Source organism: Balaenoptera ricei, chromosome 11, assembly GCF_028023285.1.
Source record: "Balaenoptera ricei isolate mBalRic1 chromosome 11, mBalRic1.hap2, whole genome shotgun sequence".
NCBI classification, from domain to species: domain Eukaryota; kingdom Metazoa; phylum Chordata; class Mammalia; order Artiodactyla; family Balaenopteridae; genus Balaenoptera; species Balaenoptera ricei.
In genome coordinates, this window is record NC_082649.1 from 52420105 (window position 1) to 52440834 (window position 20730).

The 20730-nt window shown below is 38.3% G+C and overlaps 1 protein-coding gene across 2 annotated transcripts in view; it reads right to left on the reverse strand.

Annotated features, from left to right (window-relative positions):
- The window catches only part of GADL1 (glutamate decarboxylase like 1), a 187627-nt gene that overhangs the window by 80077 nt on the left and 86820 nt on the right, over nt 1-20730 (reverse strand). For both annotated transcript variants that reach the window (XM_059937567.1, XM_059937569.1), the window contains exons 12-13: nt 19409-19608; nt 5006-5057 (exon numbers count right to left, since the gene is read on the reverse strand). In XM_059937567.1, coding sequence (XP_059793550.1) covers nt 5006-5057; nt 19409-19608 — 252 coding nt within the window. The remainder of the gene's footprint in view (nt 1-5005; nt 5058-19408; nt 19609-20730) is intronic.

Genomic DNA, 20730 nt, shown 5'->3' on the forward strand with positions numbered 1-20730 from the left:
GTATAAATGTAGAATCTAGCACATAGACTGAAATGATCAATCATGCAAATATAGAATGCAGAAGGGGGTCATGATGGATTTTACCTGACTTCAAGCTCACAAGTTTTAAGTAACTGATTAGACTACTGAAAAATTCTGAAGGCAGCATTTAGCACAAAAAGCCTGGGTTTTGGAGTCACATGGATGCAGTTTGAATCCCAGCTTCACCAGGTGTTTGCTTGGACAAGTGTCAAACTCTCTAAGCTTCAGCTTCCTAATCTATAAAATGGAGATTATATTGTCTACCCCACAGAGTTGGTTTGATGAGTAAAGAGATTATTTCCAACATTTACCACCACATCTGGCACACAGAAGGAACTCTACTAGTGTAGTGACTATTATTTGGAACTATATTGGTAGAAAGAAATGTGCTTTTCAAGTGGATAAACAGTCCCATTAAAATCTTCACTGGGTGAGACACATCACTGTTAATTTCTACCTACTTATTAGAAGGGGAACATAAAAAAGTTATAGCATGTCCAAAGAAGGGCAACTGAAATGTTCAATTTCATATCATTTAAACACAGAATATAACTCAAAATTTGTATATGTTCTAGATATTGGACCAGGCATTGGGATGAGAAACATGACTTACATTTTATGCTTATCTCCAGGGACTCAGAGAACAGTAATAAAGCTAGGTACAGGCAATCAAGCTGCAATGGTATGGGCATTTTAAAAGAAGAAATTTCTCATAATCCAAGAAATATTCCTGGCAAAACGAAGAGTACACAGGTAGAAGCTGGTGTATTCAGGGTGATGGCAAGTACTTGGAATGACTAGATGGCAGGGTGTGCTGAAGAGGGGTGATGCTGGAAGCAGAGATGGGCATCCTTTCACAAAGGGCTTCCTCACTGGCCATGCTGGGGAGTATGGGCTTGATTCCAGAGGCAACTGGAGAGTTTCAGTCTAGGGGACAGATTTCATTCTATTAGAAAGCCCACAGGGTGGCTGCAGTGTGGAGATGGGATAAAGGGGTCTAAGACTGGAAGCAGGGGATGAGTTGGGAGACAGCACCAACCTGAGTGGTAAGGGGAGCCTGAACTAAGGTGGTGGCTTTAGGAGTAGAGAAGGGGAATAGTGAAGACAACATCGAGACTTTTGTTTAGATAAATCATAGTTCTAATGAAAAAGAAGAAGATGGATCATAGTTCTAATGGAAAAGAGTTCCAAAAATTCATCTGGAAAATCAATTTATCAAAATTTTGGTAAAGAAAATGGCTACACTTCAGCTTTAGAAATGATGAATTTGAGGTGACTGTGGGAGTCTGGAAAATTCCAGGACATACCTATATACAAAGGACTGGAGCTGAGGAGACAAGTCAGGGATGGAGACATTATTGAGACTGTTGATGACAAAGCTCTAGACATGGATAAAATATTTCAGGGACAGTATGTGGACACAGGAAAGGGCCAAGACAAAAGAATGGAGAACATTTAAGCAGTCCCCAGATGAAGAGACCTTCACACAGAGACTGAGAAGAAAAAGCCACATGGAAAGGAGAAAAACTGGGAGAGAAAGTTAAAGGAACCAAGACAGGAAAGAAGTGGATAATGGTGCAAAATGCTGCAGAAGTCCAACAAGAAGATTAAAGGATGTGCATTGAATTTAGCAAATAGAAGGTTGTTATGATCTAGTAAAACTATATAAAAACTATATTTAAAAAACTATAAGTTGCAACGTGCTTGATACATATTGAATCCTAATAGTAGGATTCAGTAAGTATTAGAATATGAATATTTAGAGCTCCCTGGAAGAGGAATAAACTGTGAATTCTCTTACACAGGAAGTGTCCTGGCAGAAGTTGACTTCCTGTTACAAGAACTATCAAGAGAGGTTTCCTGCACTGAGCAGGAAGTTGACTAGATGTCCTTGAAGATCCTTTGTAACTCAGAAAGTCTATGAAACCTAAATAACCCTTTCTAAGGCAGAACTCAGGAAGAGAAAAACAAAAAGTTGAATAATTAGGACTCTCCCAAGAGATCAAAATAAAACATGTGAATGATAGTATATACCTCTAAGAAAACATCTATTAGGTCTTAGATCCAACATGGAAAAAAAAAGATAGGATTTTCAGGGGCCTATGAATAATGCAGAATTCCTTTGAAATGATAAGTTTCAATCATCTTCAAGAAGATATGCATTACTTTTGTTCTTTTCAGGGAAAGATATTCAAGTACTAGATACTCTGTGTGGTTGTGTTCATTTACTGTTTGTAATGTTCCACTTGACACTCTCACTGCCATCTGCTTCACAGCGAAATACACGTATATATCATTATAGACTCTGTTTTTTCCTAAATTGAAAACCTTGCAGTTTTACAGACCTGGGCTCTCATCAAACCTGTGTATCTCTTCTCTTAAGTATGCATTAGGGTTATATTTAATCAGTCCAAGGAAGGCATTTGTTAACAAAAAGAGGCTAATCAATTTGACACTTATACGTGAAATTCAAGGTCTAACTTTACTTTATTTCTCTAAATGGATACAGAGAAAAGAGGCAAATGCAGATCACATACAAAATCCCTTATAAGTAGGAATTCTGGAGGAACGTTGAAGGAGCCACCTTCCCTGCTTTGGGCCCATCTGGCTCCCACAGATAAAATATCCAGGGCAGAAGGCTGCCTAATGCTTAAAATCCACCTTAACTTTCATTACAAGGATGTGAATGTTGGCATTTCCCTAAAGATGATGGCAAGAGGTTCCTCCCTCAATTTTTAAGCCTTTAGGAAGGTATATAAATAACTTTTAAATCAGTTCATCATTTTTCTCGTCACTTTTTCTCTCAGCTCTATCAAAGACTGTGCAGTTCTGAGGTGTACAGCACTTTTCTTAAGACCTATAGCTCCCACAGCCAGAGAAATAAAAAAGGCAATTCAAACTTGAGAAAATAAAGAGGTAATTCAACCTCAAGAAAATAAAAAAGGTGATTCAAACTCATATTCAATCCAGTTGGATAGCTCTTGTTTCATCCTTACATGGTAAGTATGCATCTCTAGAAAATACAGACATTTTCTTCTGTAGTTATAATGCCATTGTCATGTCTAACAAAATCAGTGATAACTCCTACTAGTTCATATTAGAAATTCCCCAACTGTTTCAAAAGTTACTTTTACAATTGGTTCCCTCAAACTAGGGTTCCAACAGGGTTCCAACTAGGGTTCCAATATGTTGCCTTTGGTTGTTCTGCCTCTTAGGTTTCTTTGACCCCGGAAGTGATCATCATCACACTCTCCTTTATTTTTCCTCATGCCGCTGACCTGTTGAAGAAACCAGGTCAGCTGTCCTGTGGAATGTTCCACATTCTAAACTGGTCTTCTTGCTTTTTTGTGGTGTTACCAGAAAGTCGTTTAAATATGGATTCTTCTGCTCTTTTTGCAAGTTCCTTTATATCCCTAGTTTTCAGGGAGTCTGGATTCTTAGAACCTTCTGATCGGATGCCCCCTTTGCAGACAGTGGGAGAATCCACGGCCAGGAGTCTCTGGAGCAGTGTTTCCCAAAGTCATCTGAGGACCATCATCACATCTCACCCAAGTTACTGCAACAGTCTCCCACCTTGTCTCGCTTATTCTTTTCTTGTCCTCCCCTCACCACCACCCCCTCCCTCTCTTCTCATGACATCCAGCACCATCTTTCAAAATGGAAGTCAGACTCCTCTCTGCTGAAAACTTCTCCAAAGATTACACTTGGAATAAAAGCCAAAGGTCTTTATCATGACCCGCCTGGCTCCAGCAGATCTGGTCTCCGCCAACCTCTCCACACTATCACCTACTATATCTCCCCCTTGCTTAAAGCACCTTCTTTTGGCTCCTCAAACACACAGAACTCTTTTCAGCTTCAAGCCTTGGCAGTTGTTTGTTGATTCTATCTAGAATGCCTTTCCCTCAAGCATCTGCGCGGCATGCTTCTTACCATCATTCAGCAGGTCTCAGCGCAGAGGCAACCCCAGAGGGCCCTACCTGCACCCCAACCAAAGAGGCCACCACCACTCACACCCCAATTTCAGCATTTTACCCTATTTATTTCCATTATAGTACTTCCCACATCTGGAACTGTCTAATGAGTTATTTGTAATTACTTATTATCTTTCATAAATCTGTTTTATTGTTTTCTTAAGACTTCCCCCAACTTGATGTTTCCCATGTAATAATTTGCTTGTTTATTGCCTGTCACTTTCCCTTTGAATGTAAGCACCATGAGAGTGGGGAACTTCCCTGTCTTATATCTCCAGCACGTAGCAATTGCTCAGTAAATCTTGCCAAATGAATACCAAAATTTAGCCAGATTGCTTATATACAGGATAGATTCCTAGGCTGCAGTCTCTAAGTGATTTTTATTATGTTAAAAATTGCTATAAAGTATATGCTATAAGAAGAGCTAAGCAAACCTCACACTTTATATTTCTTAAAAATCAGAATTAAATAATATTCTTCATATTTTCTAACCATATATTTTAGAAAAAAAACCCAATATTCTCTATCTCTGTAACCACCATATTTCTTATATATAGCAAACAATCCAACAACAAAATGACTTATTTTCCCATTGCTCCAAAGCTAATATGCTCTCATTATTTTATAAAAAGAGAAAACTATATGCATTATTGTACATTCACTTAATTGATTTTTCACAGAAGCACCACTATAGCACAGTTGAATATTTGCAGTACAATCATTATGCAATTTATATATCAAGAGAGAGGTCATAATTTATTCAGTATTATCCCTGGTAATTATTATTGAGCACTGTAATTTTCAATACTTAAAGGCAAGTGTGTTCTCTGAATCCAACAAAGGAAAAATACTCACTATTAGAGTAAATTAACATAATGGACTCTATGAATTAAGCTAATGACTTGTTTCTAAGTCTGCAACACAAAAACCAATGAAATATAATAGATTAGAAAATTACCACCTTCATCACTGTTGACTGACAAAATCACAAGCACAATTCTGTAATCACTTACTTCCATCAGTAATTTGAATCCTTCTCTTTTCTTGATTTCTTCTACTAGGTACCTAAAAAAAAGTCACAATAATATTTATAATCTGCAATCTAAAAATTCCATGAACATGGCTGACATACAATAAATCTATAATTTCTGATGCAGAGACAAGGCTTAGAAATAAGTAAGGGTACATGTACAGGCACAGGTTTGTATTTAGACAGATACACCTGAGCCTACTGCAATCCACTGGGGCCTGAGTAAAAAGGTACATCTCTTTGATGAGATGATGTCTATCTTACATGTTAGCATCAGACTTCAACCCAAGTGTGAAAGCCACACAAAGTAGATCGGATATATATCTCATTCATATTCTAGATGGGGATTTAGCTTAGGTACTTAAATTATCTAGCTGGCTTGGGGGTAAAAGTTTTTGGTGTGTAGTCTTGCCTGTGTGTTCTTTGAAGATCAAGGAAGAGCAACATCATCCTTCCCAAGGCCAGGCCAGAGGGAAGAAAGACTGATCACTGGTATCATGCTAAAAGTAAGTAGGTTGTAGCCATTGATAGAATGTCTATGAAGTTATCTTGAATGTCAGGGAAAAAAGAATTATCATGCCATAAGCAAAGGGCACAGCTACATGAGATATGGAATGTGATGGAGAAAAGACTAAAATGACATTGAGAATGTAGAGTAAATTAACACTGACTCTGCCCCACTGGGCTTGGTTATTGTCTAAATAAAAAGATAAACTTTCTGAACAATTGGCCTTGAAAACTAGTGATTTGTTCATGAGCTTTGAAAAGTTCATAACACTTGACCTAGTATTTCAAATTTGGCGGTCAAATGTAAGGAAATGATCGGAGGTGCTGACAAAAATGTACTTTCCAGGGTATTTTGTAATTTTATATGTTACAGCCAAAAAGAAAGGACGGAAGGAAGAAAGCAGGCAAGCAAGCAAGCACTGGCTTTGAAAATCCTGTCCGGTCATATGGAATTATGGTACCATCATATGGAATTGATTGTGTAACTAAATTACATATATTCAATTAATATTTAAGGGCAACAAAGAAATGCTCCTCTTTGGACCTCAATTCCCTTACCTGTAAAACTGGAATAACACATTCTGATTTTCCAATCTCAAAAGGACGTTGTAAAAAAAATAAATTAAATCATATGTAAAAAATTGTATAGAATATAAACTGTGGAAATGGGGGATTATTATTACTATGTTTATTTACTAAAGGACATTCTAGAATGTGGATATGGAATACACCAGTTAATGGGATGAAGTTCTTTTTTCCCAAACAATTTTTTTAGCTTTTTGCATAAGGTTAAGTATTGGTGCTTAGCATACAGATTATATCATCTTTAAATTATAAAATATCTTTAAAAATCCTATCGGTATTAACTGGATAATATGAATCTTTTATTTTGAGCAATAATATTGTGACACCACACACGTGCATGCACACACGCGCACACACACACACAGATTCACAAACTATTTGATGTTCTTTCTACATACTCCTTTCCCTGAACGTTTTTTCAGGAGATGTCATGTAGCTGTAAAGTTTTTACACCGTTAGCATACTGCCTAACTTTCGATAAAAGCAATTCCAATGGTCAATAAACATTAGAAAAGATGCTCAAGATCACTGGTAATCAAAGAAGTGCAAATTAAAATAACAATACTAAACCTGTTGCCCACAGGACACTGGAAACAAATTTAAAGAGGGACAACATCCAGTGCTAGTGAATGTGATAGAAAGCTGCTATAAACCTTTCAAAATTACTAATACTCGCGGCTTCTGATCCAGCAAACCACTTATGAGATGCTGGTCTACCAGGAAAACCTCATCAACACTAAGACAGATAGATAGAGAGATAGAGAGAGAGAGAGAGAGAGAGAGAGAGATAGATAGATGCATACACAAATGTTGCTGCATCTAAACCTACATGTGCATGCGTATGTATGTGTATTCCATACGGAATAATTAGAAACAAGATTAATATCCAGAAATTGGCAAAGGGTAAAATAAAATGTATTATAGCAACACATATACTACGATGCAGCTATTAAAGAGAATGGATTATATCCACTTCAATTAAACCACAGGGATGCTCATGATGTATTAGTAAGAGATGAAAGCAAGGGACTGAGGAATGTAGATAATATGATTCTGCTTTTTAAGAAAATGTAAAAAAAAGAAAAAGCATAAGTGATCCCTCTCCTCATGTATATATGAGCTCGGAATGAAGTATGGAAGACCACATCCTAAAGACATCTTTGATGTCTACCTGAGGAAGCGAGAAACAGGATGCAATGGGGAGGTAGGGACTATTTACTCTCTTTATATCTCTGCAAAGCTTCATAGGTGTGGTTACTCATAATTTTTGAAAAGGAAATTAATAAAAGAAAAAAATACAAATCACAAAGCAAAATAAATAGACATATACAATCTTTATCTATACAAGGAAAGCTTCATGAACCCTATTTTTTCTTACCTTTTCAGGCACAAATATAATGGCAATCTGCTAACTCAGTGCCATGATTCCATTCTGAGGGGGCCTGCACTAATCCTGGATACCCCCAGGCTATGAAATCCAGGGAATGACTCTAGAAGATTCTAGTTCTGCAGTTGATCAACTTAGTGATTCTAGGCAAACTCCTCAGACTCCCTGAGCCCTCCTCAGTTTCCTCATGCACATAATGCAGATGTGGAACTAAATTTGTAAAATCCTTCCCCAACAGATTAAGACTGTTAAGATGAAACTTAGACACACTGCCTATAGTCTCAGTTTAAAATATCTGTCAAACCGGCTAACACTGCTCCTGGGAGAAAGGCATCCTAAGGCAGAGCTGAATCATTTCAGTTAAAACTCTGCTCTTTGCTAACCACGTGGATCTGGGCTTTGTGTCTGATCAATGCCCCCATGCAGTCACTCTCAGAACCTGTAAAGCCCAGTGTAACAAACACTCCAACTGAACTGAGGGTGGAGGTGATTTGGATAAAGAGTTATAACAATAATAAAAGGTTTACACCAGACTTCCCAAACTATGTTCCTTGGTATACCGTGTTAATAGGTTTCCCACATGAAAGGGTTCCATTCAAATAAAGTTGAGCAATGCTAGGCATATCCATTAGATTGCTTTGCTTAAAATTAGAAGTGTACTTGGCTTAATTCATGAGAACATTTATTGAGCTGGTTGGAAAGTTCAGTAATGTCACCAAGAACCAGGCATTTTCTATTATTTCAGCCTGCCATGTTCAGAGTGTTAGTGAATTCACTTGTGTTCACAAGATGGCAGCCACAGCTCCACACATCACATCCATATGTGACAGTGTCACAGGAAGAAAGAGAGGAAGCTGGAGCAAAATGCATTTTCTCTTAATTTCTATTTAGGTAAGAACATTTTCCTCAGAAGCCTTCATAGAATTCTTCCTGTATCTTATTGACTGAACCTAAGTCATATATCTATCCCTAAGCTAATGATTGGCAAAGGGGATAGGCTTAGGCCAATGTTCCCAGCTGGAATATTGCTATCTATATAAAATTGAGGTTCTGTTGGCAAGGAAAAAGGAAGAATGGTTTTTGGATGAACAGTCAACAATGTCTGTCTACTGACTAAAGTTTAAAATGTTTCTATATTACAAGACCCTCAGAGCCTTTAATGTGCTAATGAACACTTTGAACCTCCAAGAGGGGACCAATGTATTGGTTAGCATTGTCCAAACATATTTGACTGTGGAAACATTTTTTGGAAGAGCATCTATTAAGATCTTCTGGAAGTCTATTATCCCACGGAGCGTAGGTTCAGAAATGCTAGCATAAAGTGCCTCTTCTATAGGGTACCTACCCTCTTCTTAAATAAATGCTTAAATGAAATGAGTTTTTGGGGAGGGGAATCCAAATAAGGTTTAAGTCACTTCTGCCTACATTCATAGGATGAGTTATTCCTCGCAACTTTTCAGTATATGGAAACAGCCTAAAGATAAAATACACTAAAAAAAAAAAACCTCTATTCTTATCTGATACAAGCCAGAAAAAAAAAAGATATACGTTGAGTTTTTTGATAAAACTCAGGAACCATAAAACACTTCTACCAAAAGGCATCCAAGTAAATGGGTTCAAACAGCAACAATAGCGTCAAAAAATTCACAGTCCTTCCCACTAAGTTTAGCAAAAAGAGAGAAGAGAGAAAAAAATACACATTAGTAAGTTTTCACCAGTCCTACTGGGTAAAAAACTCATTTTATTAAGATCCTGGCTTAGTTTTGAAATGTACATTAATGAAATCTTGCTCTGAAACATTTCCCTCCTTAGTTCCATGAGTCCATTTAACAGTTGTGCATTTCACTTGCCCTTTTGCAGGACATACATTCCTTTCCAGAAATAGCCTTTCCAGTCCCTTTCTCAATTCACTAGCCACTTGGAGTCTCCCTGGAGCGCTCTGGACCAAGTGCCTCTCCCAGTCTCATCTCATGTGAAATTTCTTCTGATGCAGTGGACCTCCCAGAACTCCTGGGATTTTTTTCCATATGCTTTCTGTATGCTCTGCATTTATGAGAACATATTGCATGGCATGCATGTGTGATTCATCACAGATATCTACATGCTACATTTTACAGCATTGTGATGTTTTTAAAATTACAAATATAAAGAAAAAAATGAAAACGTTGGACCTTCTATAGTCTTCTAGACTCTCTCCCTCTCCTCACCTAGAGAAATACACTAGCACAAAATTGCCTTGTGTTTCTGCTTACCTTTTCCATACTAGTACCAATAAGTCCCTCAGTATTCATGCAAGTCAGTGAAATGAATTCCATCTGAGAGATTACAGAGATTGTGTGTCAGAGGAATAGATAAATGATACACTGGAGACCTAGCAACATAGCAGAATGGGAGTTCCTGACCTGTTTGTTGTTCTTGAAAAGACTTACGCACATGACTCTTCTAGATTTGCTTTAAAACTTACCCCTTAGTGAATATCCATTTAACTTGAGTGTTGTAACAAAGGCCTACAAGGTGCCCTCAGCAACCAGTAGCCCTGGGTATTGTAACACATTTTCAACTTTTCTAACTAGATATCAGAGATCACAATCACCTTGTGCCAGAAATGGTGGTTTTAAACCTCAGCCTTCCGGGTTTCAAATATGCTTAATAATCACATGCTGCTTTAGGTTCCCAAAGTCACTGGTTTTCCAACAACCAGAGGAGAAAGCAAGTTTTTTTTTTTGTTTTGTTTTGTTTTGTTTTGTTTTGTTTGTTTTTTTATACTGCAGGTTCTTGTTAGGCATCAATTTTATACACATCAGTGTATACATGTCAATCCCAATCGCCCAATTCAGCACACCACCATCCCCACCTCACCGCAGTTTTCCCCCCTTGGTGTCCATATGTCCATTCTCTACATCTGTGTCTCAACTTCTGCCCTGCAAACTGGCTCATCTGTACCATTTTTCTAGGTTCCACATACATGTGTTAATATACGATATTTGTTTTTCTCTTTCTGACTTACTTCACTCTGTATGACAGTCTCTAGATCCATCCACGTCTCAACAAATGACTCAATTTCGTTCCTTTTTATGGCTGAGTAATATTCAATTGTATATATGTACCACAACTTCTTTATCCATTCGTCTGTTGATGGGCATTTAGGTTGCTTCCATGACCTGGCTATTGTAAATAGTGCTGCAATGAACATTCGGGTGCATGTGTCTTTTTGAATTACGTTTTTCTCTGGGTATATGCCCAGTAGTGGGATTGCTGGGTCATATGGTAATTCTATTTTTAGTTTTTTAAGGAACCTCCATATTGTTCTCCATAGTGGCTGTATCAATTTACATTCCCACCAACAGTGCAAGAGGGTTCCCTTTTCTCCACACCCTCTCCAGCATTTGTTGTTTGTAGATTTTCTGATGATGCCCATTCTAACAGGAGTGAGGTGATACCTCATTGTAGTTTTGATTTGCATTTCTCTAATAATTAGTGATGTTGAGCATCTTTTCATGTGCTTCGTGGCCGTCTGTATGTCTTCTTTGGAGAAATGTCTATTTAGGTCTTCTGCCCATTTTTGGATTGTGGTGTTTGTTTCTTTGATATTGAGCTGAATGAGCTGTTTATATATTTTGGAGATTAATCCTTTGTCCGTTGATTCATTTGCAAATATTTTCTCCCATTCTGAGGGTTGTCTTTTTGTCTTGTTTATGGTTTCCTTTGCTGTGCAAAAGCTTTGAAGTTTCATTAGGTCCCACTTGTTTATTTTTGTTTTTATTTCCATTACTCTAGGAGGTGGATCAAAAAAGATCTTGCTATGATTTATGTCAAAGAGTGTTCTTCCTATGTTTTCCTCTAAGAGTTTTATAGTGTCCAGTCTTATATTTAGGTGTCTAATCCATTTTGAGTTTATTTTTGTGTATGGTGTTAGGGAGTATTCTAATTTCATTCTTTTACATGTAGCTGTCCAGTTTTCCCAGCACCACTTATTGAAGAGACTGTCTTTTCTCCATTGTATAACTTTGCCTCCTTTGTCATAGATTAGTTGACCATAGGTGCGTGGGTTAATCTCTGGGCTTTCTATCTTGTTCCATTGATCTATGTTTCTGTTTTTGTGCCAGTACCATATTGTCTTGATTACTGTAGCTTTGTAGTATAGTCTGAAGTCTGGGAGTCTGATTCCTCCAGCTCCATTTTTTTGCCTCAAGACTGCTTTGGCTATTCGGGGTCTTTTGTGTCTCCATACAAATTTTAAGATGATTTGTTCTAGCTCCGTAAAAAATGCCATTGGTAATTTGATAGGGATTGCATTGAATCTGTAGATTGCTTTGGGTAGTATACTCATTTTCACAATGTTGATTCTTCCAATCCAAGAACATGGTATATCTCTCCATCTGTTGGTATCATCTTTAATTTCTTTCATCAGTGTCTTATAGTTTTCTGCCTACAGGTCTTTTGTCTCCCTAGGTAGGTTTATTCCTAGGTATTTTATTCTTTTTGTTGCAATGGTAAATGGGAGTGTTTCCATAATTTCTCTTTCAGATTTTTCATCATTAGTGTATAGGAATGCAAGAGATTTCTGTGCATTAATTTTGTATCCTGCAACTTTACCATATTCATTAATTAGCTCTAGCAGTTTTCTGGTGGCAGTTTTAGGATTCTCTATGTATAGTATCATGTCATCCGCAAACAGTGACAGTTTTACTTCTTCCTTTCCAATTTGTATTCCTTTTATTTCTTTTTCTTCTCTGATTGCCGTGGCTAGGACTTCCAGAACTATGTTGAATAATAGTGGTGAGAGTGGACATCCTTGTCTTGTTCCTGATCTTAGAGGAAATGCTTTCAGTTTTTCACCATTGAGAATGATGTTTGCTGTGGGTTTGTCATATATGGCCTTTATTATGTTGAGGTAGGTTCCCTCTATGCCCACTTTCTGGAGAGTTTTTATCATAAATGGGTGTTGAATTTTGTCAAAAGCTTTTTCTGCATCTATTGAGATGATCATATGGTTTTTATTCTTCAATTTGTTAATATGGTGTATCACATTGATTGATTTGCGTATATTGAAGAATCCTTGCAGCCCTGGGATAAATCCCACTTGATCGTGGTGTATGATCCTTTTAATGTGTTGTTGGATTCTGTTTGCTAGTATTTTGTTGAGGACTTTTGCATCTATATTCATCAGTGATATTGGTCTGTAATTTTCTTTTTTTGTAGTGTCTTTGTCTGGTTTTGGTATCAGGGTGATGGTGGCCTCATAGAATGAGTTTGGGAGTGTTCCTTCCTCTGCAATTTTTTGGAAGAGTTTGAGAAGGATGGGTGTTAGCTCTTCTCTAAATGTTTGATAGAATTCACCTGTGAAGCCATCTGGTCCTGGACTTTTGTTTGTTGGAAGATTTTTAATCACAGTTTCAATTTCATTACTTGTGATTGGTCTGTTCATATTTTCTGTTTCTTCCTGATTCAGTCTTGGAAGGTTATACCTTTCTAAGAATTTGTCCATTTCTTCCAGGTTGTCCATTTTATTGGCATAAAGTTGCTTGTAGTAGTCTCTTAGGATGCTTTGTATTTCTGCGGTGTCTGTTGTAACTTCTCCTTTTTCATTTCTGATTTTATTGATTTGAGTCCTCTCCCTCTTTTTCTTGATGAGTCTGGCTAATGGCTTATCAATTTTGTTTATCTTCTCAAAGAACCAACTTTTAGTTTTATTGATCTTTGCTATTGTTTTCTTTGTTTCTATTTCATTTATTTCTGCTCTGATCTTTATGATTTCTTTCCTTCTGCTAACTTTGGGTTTTGTTTGTTCTTCTTTCTCTAGTTTCTTTAGGTGTAAGGTTAGATTGTTTACTTGAGATTTTTCTTGTTTCTTTAGGTAGGCTTGTATAGCTATAAACTTCCCTCTTAGAACCGCTTTTGCTGCATCCCATAGGTTTTGGGTCGTTGTGTTTTCATTGTCATTTGTCTCTAGGTATTTTTTTATTTCCTCTTTGATTTCTTCAGTGATCTCTTGGTTATTTAGTAACGTATTGTTTAGCCTCCATGTGTTTGTCTTTTTTCCGTTTTTTTCCCTGTAATTCATTTCTAATCTCATAGCGTTGTGGTCAGAAAAGATGCTTGATATGATTTCAATTTTCTTAAATTTACTGAGGCTTGATTTGTGACCCAAGATGTGATCTATCCTGGAGAATGTTCCGTGCGCACTTGAGAAGAACGTGTAATCTGCTGTTTTTGGATGGAATGTCCTATATATATCAATTAAATCTATCTGGTCTATTGTGTCATTTAAAGCTTCTGTTTCCTTATTTATTTTCATTTTGGATGATCTGTCCATTGGTGTAAGTGGAGTGTTAAAGTCCCCCACTATTATTGTGTTACTGTCGATTTCCTCTTTTATAGCTGTTAGCAGTTGCCTTATGTATTGAGGTGCCCCTATGTTGGGTGCATATATATTTATAATTGTTATATCTTCTTCATGGATTGATCCCTGGATCATTATGTAGTGTCCTTCCTTGTCTCTTTTAACATTCTTTATTTTAAAGTCTATTTTATCTGATATGAGTATTGCTACTCCAGCTTTCTTTTGATTTCCATTTGCATGGAATATCTTTTTCCATCCCCTCACTTTCAGTCTGTATGTGTCCCTAGGTCTAAAGTGGGTCTCTTGTAGACAGCATATATATGGGTCTTGTTTTTGTATCCATTCAGCCAGTCTATGTCTTTTGGTTGGGGCATTTAATCCATTCACGTTTAAGGTAATTATCGATATGTATGTTCCTATGACCATTTTCTTAATTGTTTTGGGTTTGTTTTTGTAGGTCCTTTTCTTCTCTTGTGTTTCCCACTTAGAGAAGTTCCTTTAGCATTTGTTGTAGAGCTGGTTTGGTGGTGCTGAATTCTCTTAGCTTTTGCTTGTCTGTAAAGCTTTTGATTTCTCCATCAAATCTGAATGAGATCCTTGCCGGGTAGAGTAATCTTGGTTGTAGGTTCTTCCCTTTCATCACTTTAAGTATATCATGCCACTCCCTTCTGGCTTGCAGAGTTTCTGCTGAGAAATCAGCTGTTAACCTTATGGGAGTTCCCTTGTATGTTATTTGTCGTTTTTCCCTTGCTGCTTTCAATAATTTTTCTTTGTCTTTAATTTTTGCCACTTTGATTACTATGTGTCTCGGCGTGTTTCTCCTTGGGTTTATTCTGTATGGGACTCTCTGCGCTTCCTGGACTTGGGTGGCTATTTCCTTTCCCATGTTAGGGAAGTTTTCGACTATAATCTCTTCAAATATTTTCTCTGGTCCTTTCTCTCTCTCTTCTCCTTCTGGGACCCCTATAATGCGAATGTTGTTGCGTTTAATGTTGTCCCAGAGGTCTCTTAGGCTGTCTTCATTTCTTTTCATTCTTTTTTCTTTAGTCTGTTCCGCAGCAGTGAATTCCACCCTTCTGTCTTCCAGGTCACTTATCCGTTCTTCTGCCTCAGTTATTCTGCTATTGATTCCTTCTAGTGTAGTTTTCATTTCAGTTATTGTATTGGTCATCTCTGTTTGTTTGTTCTTTAATTCTTCTAGGTCTTTGTTAATCATTTCTTGCATCTTCTCAATCTTTGCCTCCATTCTTATTCCGAGGTCCTGGATCATCTTCACTATCATTATTCTGAATTCTTTTTCTGGAAGGTTGCCTATCTCCACTTCATTTAGTTGTTTTTCTGGGGTTTTTTCTTGTTCCTTCATCTGGTACATAGCCCTCTGCCTTTTCATCTTCTCTATCTTTCTGTAACTGTGGTTTTTGGTCCACAGGCTGCAGGATTGTAGTTTTTCTTGCTTCTGCTGTCTGCCCTCTGGTGGTTGAGGCTATCTAAGAGGCTTGATGGGAGGCTCTGGTGGTGGGTAGAGCTGACTGTCAGAAAGCAAGTTTTTTGTCATTAATATTTCTTGAGAGAAATGTTCTCTCATCCATTGGAATGACAAGGGTCAAATGGAAATTAGGGAAAGCCTTAGAGATTTTCTAGGAACTAATTAGTTCCTTCTTGCTGGATTTCTGACAACTCATAAAATAGGAATCATTGTCCTCTTGAAAAGGTCTGCTCTTGCTTTCCTAAGGGAAGAGGGAACATCTGATCAGGGTGATGGCCATCCATTGGTCCATCAAAATCTGGTCCTTAAATCTTAAGGTCAATATACAAATTTTAAAACTAAGTTCCATTCAGATTCAGGAACATGGAAATGTTGTTTCTATGGAATCAGTGCAATCCTTACTTCAATATGCCAGGGGAAAAGAGTTGCACAGCCTTCTCTGTGCTTAAGAGACCTGACCTAGGTAGGGCCTGTGGGAATGGACATCTTATCTACCTCAGGCTGCTGATGACAGATGTGTACCACAAATAGTAACACAATTGTCATCTGCAGCTTTACTTTGCTAGAGTTGTTGTCTACTGGAGAAAATCATACTTCTTGGAAACAAAACAGTGTTGGTCTGACCTAGAAATTAAGCCAAATAGAGTCTTTTGACAGTGGATGAGAATCATTTTTATTAGGTAAACTCTAAAACAAGTGGCTGCAGGTCAGTAGGCTTGATGAGAAATGGTATTTTAACTCCCACCAGCCAGTGGTTTGAACCGATTATGCTGGCTCATATAATCAATGGTAGTATAGAGTTAGTTTGTACTAGCTAGTGAGAGCCAATTGTTAAATAATCAGAAATTTAACAGCCGCGACTGTTGGTAGCTTGCAATTTTCCACAGTGGGAATATTTACACCATGGAAATTGGCAGACATTACAAATTGGGGCCTTTTTCCCCTCCTGAGAAACAGTTTACCAGTGCACAACTGCACATAGGCTCCAACTAATAGACTAGACCTCAGAATTCAGATAATGTTTCCTCTTTCCTAAAAAGCAGAACCACATTCAATTTGAAAAGACATAAAATCATGAAAATAAAGCACTTGTGTTGCTATTGTGAAATAATTCTTAATCCCAGAGAAACGTTCTCCAAGTTTATAATTTCACATTCATTCCAAGTGACATGCCTAAAAGGACTCTTCCTTGGCACCTGTCACCGGGGATAGGGGAAGAGGATGGCTTTTGCCCACCCCAGGAATGGACTGTTGGATATCAAGAATGTGGAAAGTTAAGACAAGAAAACCATTATGACTAACGGCATGACAGAAAAGGGATTATTTTAAATATAGGTCACAGAGTCTGCAGTGACGCTCGCTGAAATGTTAATTCAATTCAATTCAACTTGACAAACATTTACAAACAATGTGCTGTTGAACTAAATTGAAATGTTTACATTTATCCTCCTGTGATATTTCTCTGCAAAATTAGGAAGTAACCTTAGACTATAAATTAAATTCCACCCTGAGATGAATGTTAACTTTGTAATAAATACGATCATCAAATATTTACATCTAGCCTTGTTTAAAGACACCTGTCATCGAATTACTTAGCAGCTTTGATAAAATAATGCAGAGTCTACCATACTTAAATAGTATGAGAAAAATACAAGCAAGGGAACAGAGCTTTCTGAACTTTTAGTTTAATTGGCAACTGTGAATATTTATGGTAGACAGTTTCATGTTTTCACCCCTGTGTAGTTATCTCCCCACTTCTGACGAAGGCACTTTATCCCTGCTTCTAAGAGAGGTACACTCCTCACCCAGTGTCAGTATATTCTATATACGTAGGAGGAGTCGACAGTCTTCCCAGTGCCAAGGGAGAGCATGTGACTCAATATCACATTTCCCTGACAACAGTGATTGATTCAGATATGGACATTTGCCTCATTCAAAAGGAATTAAAACTTTCCTTGGGATTGTTGAGAAAGGAGCACTCTTTCCTTTTGACCTTGAAGTTGAACCTGGGAGGCTATAGATCTGACCCTCCTGGCAGCTACCTTCCTACAGAGGAATAAACTGAACATGGAGGAGAACAGACCTGATTGATGGACAGAGATTAAGGCCTGGTGATCTTGTTTAAGCCCCTAGAATAAGCCATTCCATAGTCATCATTACACTGGCTTATCAGTAACATGAGCAAATAAATTACCTTTCTTTGTTTATAATGCCTTGAATGAAGGTTTCTGTTGCTTACCAACAGACACAGTATTTACAGATTTTTCAAACTACTTTTTAAACCAAAATCACCAGAATTGCTGACTTCTAATAGTCTTCTGAAAGTGCCAAAGCCGTCTTTTCCCCTGTCCTTATATCTAAGCCCTTCGCCATGTAATCTTGCAGTTCTTTCTGCCTCTTGACATTGAGTTTGGCCATCTGACATTGAGTTAGGCCATCTGATCTCCTTTGGTCACTGGAATGCTAATAGACATGATGCAATCAGGAGCTTAAAGTATGCTTGCCTTCTTGGGCTTCTGTTACCACCATCACAAAACCAGGCTCTGGCTGGCCTGTTGGTCCAAGGAAGATGCAAGACATGCAGGCGGGAGACCCAGACCCTCCTCCTACCCCCACAGCCGCCGCAGGATGAGATGAAGCCACTCCAGCCAACTTGCAGACCTCTTAGAATAAACGACTGCTGCTTTAAGATACTGGGTTTTTAGACAGTCCTCAGTAATGCTCAGAGCACCACTGTCACACAGAGAGGCACAGAGAGCACCCATGCCACTTCCCTATAGAGAGAGGAAATTGCTTAAATCTCTCAGGAGACACTGCAGGTTTCTGCAATTGAAATATGAACAGGGAGTAAAGAAGGAGAGATTATCCAAACCAGAGATCACAAACTCTGATGCTTCTAGTGGCCAAGCAAGTAAGAAAATAATAACTAATAAAACTCATAGAGCATGTGGCATATGCCAGGCACCATCCTGGGTGTTTTACAAACATCAGTTCATTTAATTCTACTAACAGTTGTTTGAGTTCGAAGCTGTTGTTACTTCCATCTTACTGGGATGCAATGGAGGTAAAGAAAGTTTTAGCAACTTGCCCAAGTCACAAAGCTTGTAAATGGTGGAGCTAACTTTTGAGTCCCGGCTATTAGCATTCTGTGCCACAGTAAAATAGGCTCAACAAAAACCAGGGGGCGTGGAGGGCACTGTGGGTCTCCAGAGTCAGGCATCATCATGTTCAGTGCCTTGTCACCAGGTGGGACTCAGAGCACTCTGATCTTTTGAGAGAAACCACGAATCTAGATTTTTGATGGTCTCCCTATTTTAAAATATTTGGAATGTTTAAATGTTTGATTTTTTAAAACACAATCCAGGTTAACCCAATGGAGCTCAGGCCCAACAAATCACATTTAAAACTACATTTAGCCATGCCCTGCCATCCACACACACTGGTCCAAGCTTAGCAGCAGAGTCCTGCTCTGGTGGCAAGCACCCAGCACCTGTATCTCAAGAGCTTTTCTAGTGTCGTTGAAAGTGGTTTCAAAAGCTTTGTCCTTACATTACAAGAAGGCAGCAATGACGGTGCTTCCACATCACCTTTACCTGTATGTCTTTCCACCAGCCCCACATTCTCACAGACTGTCTTTTCGGGTCCTTGAAGTCACCAGGATCTCTCCCACACCCAGAGATTTGGGCCTGGTGCTCCCTCCTCCTGAATCAATCTTCTCCCCTTTCTTCATTGGGTCTTAGTTGAATGTCACTTCCTCCAGGAAACCTCTGCCAACATCCCTCAGGAACATACTAGGGAACCCTCCCGAGTGCTTCTGGAGCACCGTGTACCTCCCTTTATCCAAAACTAGGTGCACCTGTATTTTATCTGCTTTGTCACTTGGATGTATCTCTCACTAGGTTGGGATGCTGGAGGGCAGAGGGTAGAACTGCTTTGTTGGCAATTCCTAACACATACTAGGTACTGAGAAAATGGTTATTAGATGAAAGAAGGAATACATATATGGAAGAACATCTTTCTATTAGACACCCATGGACACACACACATACACACACACACACACACAGAGAGCAAGTACCTAGATAAAGCAAGAGCGCGATTAACTTTTTCTTCAAGGCCTAATGTGCCCAGGGCCTTCCAGGTCATCCAGAACTTGAATGCATCTGGTCTTCTGCTACATTGGATAGACTTGTCTCCCGTGTCATAGCTGACATCATAGAATTTATCCTGTTGGAAGAGGTAAGATGCCTTGGCAGAGTAGCATTTCTTAAGAAGGTCCTTTCGGGAAAAAAAAAAGGAAGAAAGACAAACTGTAAGACTGTCCGTTTTAGAATGCAGTTGATTTCAAAAACACATGCCCACCAACAAAACCTGTATAATATTCTACCACTTTGTGCCCAAAGTATTTGGTCTCGCTCTGTGACTGCCCTACGTCAGGAAGATTAGGTGTGTATTAACTTTGAGACACAGATGACCCGTTGTGTTTTCAAAAAAACCAAAAACCCCTCAGAGTTGAGAATGCTAAGTCCATCTTCACAGTTGTATTGATGAGTATTAAGAAGCTTTGAAATGATCATATCATCATCTGTATGACATATGACATCAAGATGGGCCAATTTCTCAAGATGAAAAAAAAAATTTGTCTATAACTCACTCAAGGCTCTGTATTAGAAAAAAAATACCCAACATATTGTACATACTTTATACAATTTCATAGGCAAAAAACTAGGCTTTTAAATCCAAATCCTTTTTTCAATTCATATCCATATTGAAAAGGCCAGAATTGACAGTAACCCAGAGATTAAAAAAAAAAAACCTGAGGAAAGAGCTTATGGAAGAGTCAAACAAGAACCAACACGTTTCAACCACCACTAAACAGCACCTACAATTCCATAGAATTGGGGGTGGGGGGTTGGTCTCACACTGGTTTTATTTGCAACCAAATTCAATTTGCATTTACTGACTGGTTACTTCTCTCTATGATTTACCCTGGGTGACAATTTACCCTGTTTATTACCATTCTAGAGTCTTTACTTTGACCTCAAATTATTAGAGTTTAAGCCCTATTTCCTTCAATGTCATGTGGGATCTAAGAAATCCCAGGTATCCTAGCCCATCCTTCACAGCCCCACAATCCCCTGAGCATCTTCACTCCTAGAGAGTACCCATTAGAACCTTCTGCTTCCCTAGCATAACCAAACTGCTCAACGCCCCTTAATCACTAGATCATGCCCCATTTGTATCTCTGTTCACACAATTTGCTTCTCTTTGTCTCTGTTTTAATGTATTTGACACACTTGAAAGAATAAATGCAGCATATTTATAAGTTGTGAAGTTTACTAACGCTGAACACAGTCGCGTCTCTTTCTCTAGGTCTGCCTTTCCTTTGGGTCCCATCTC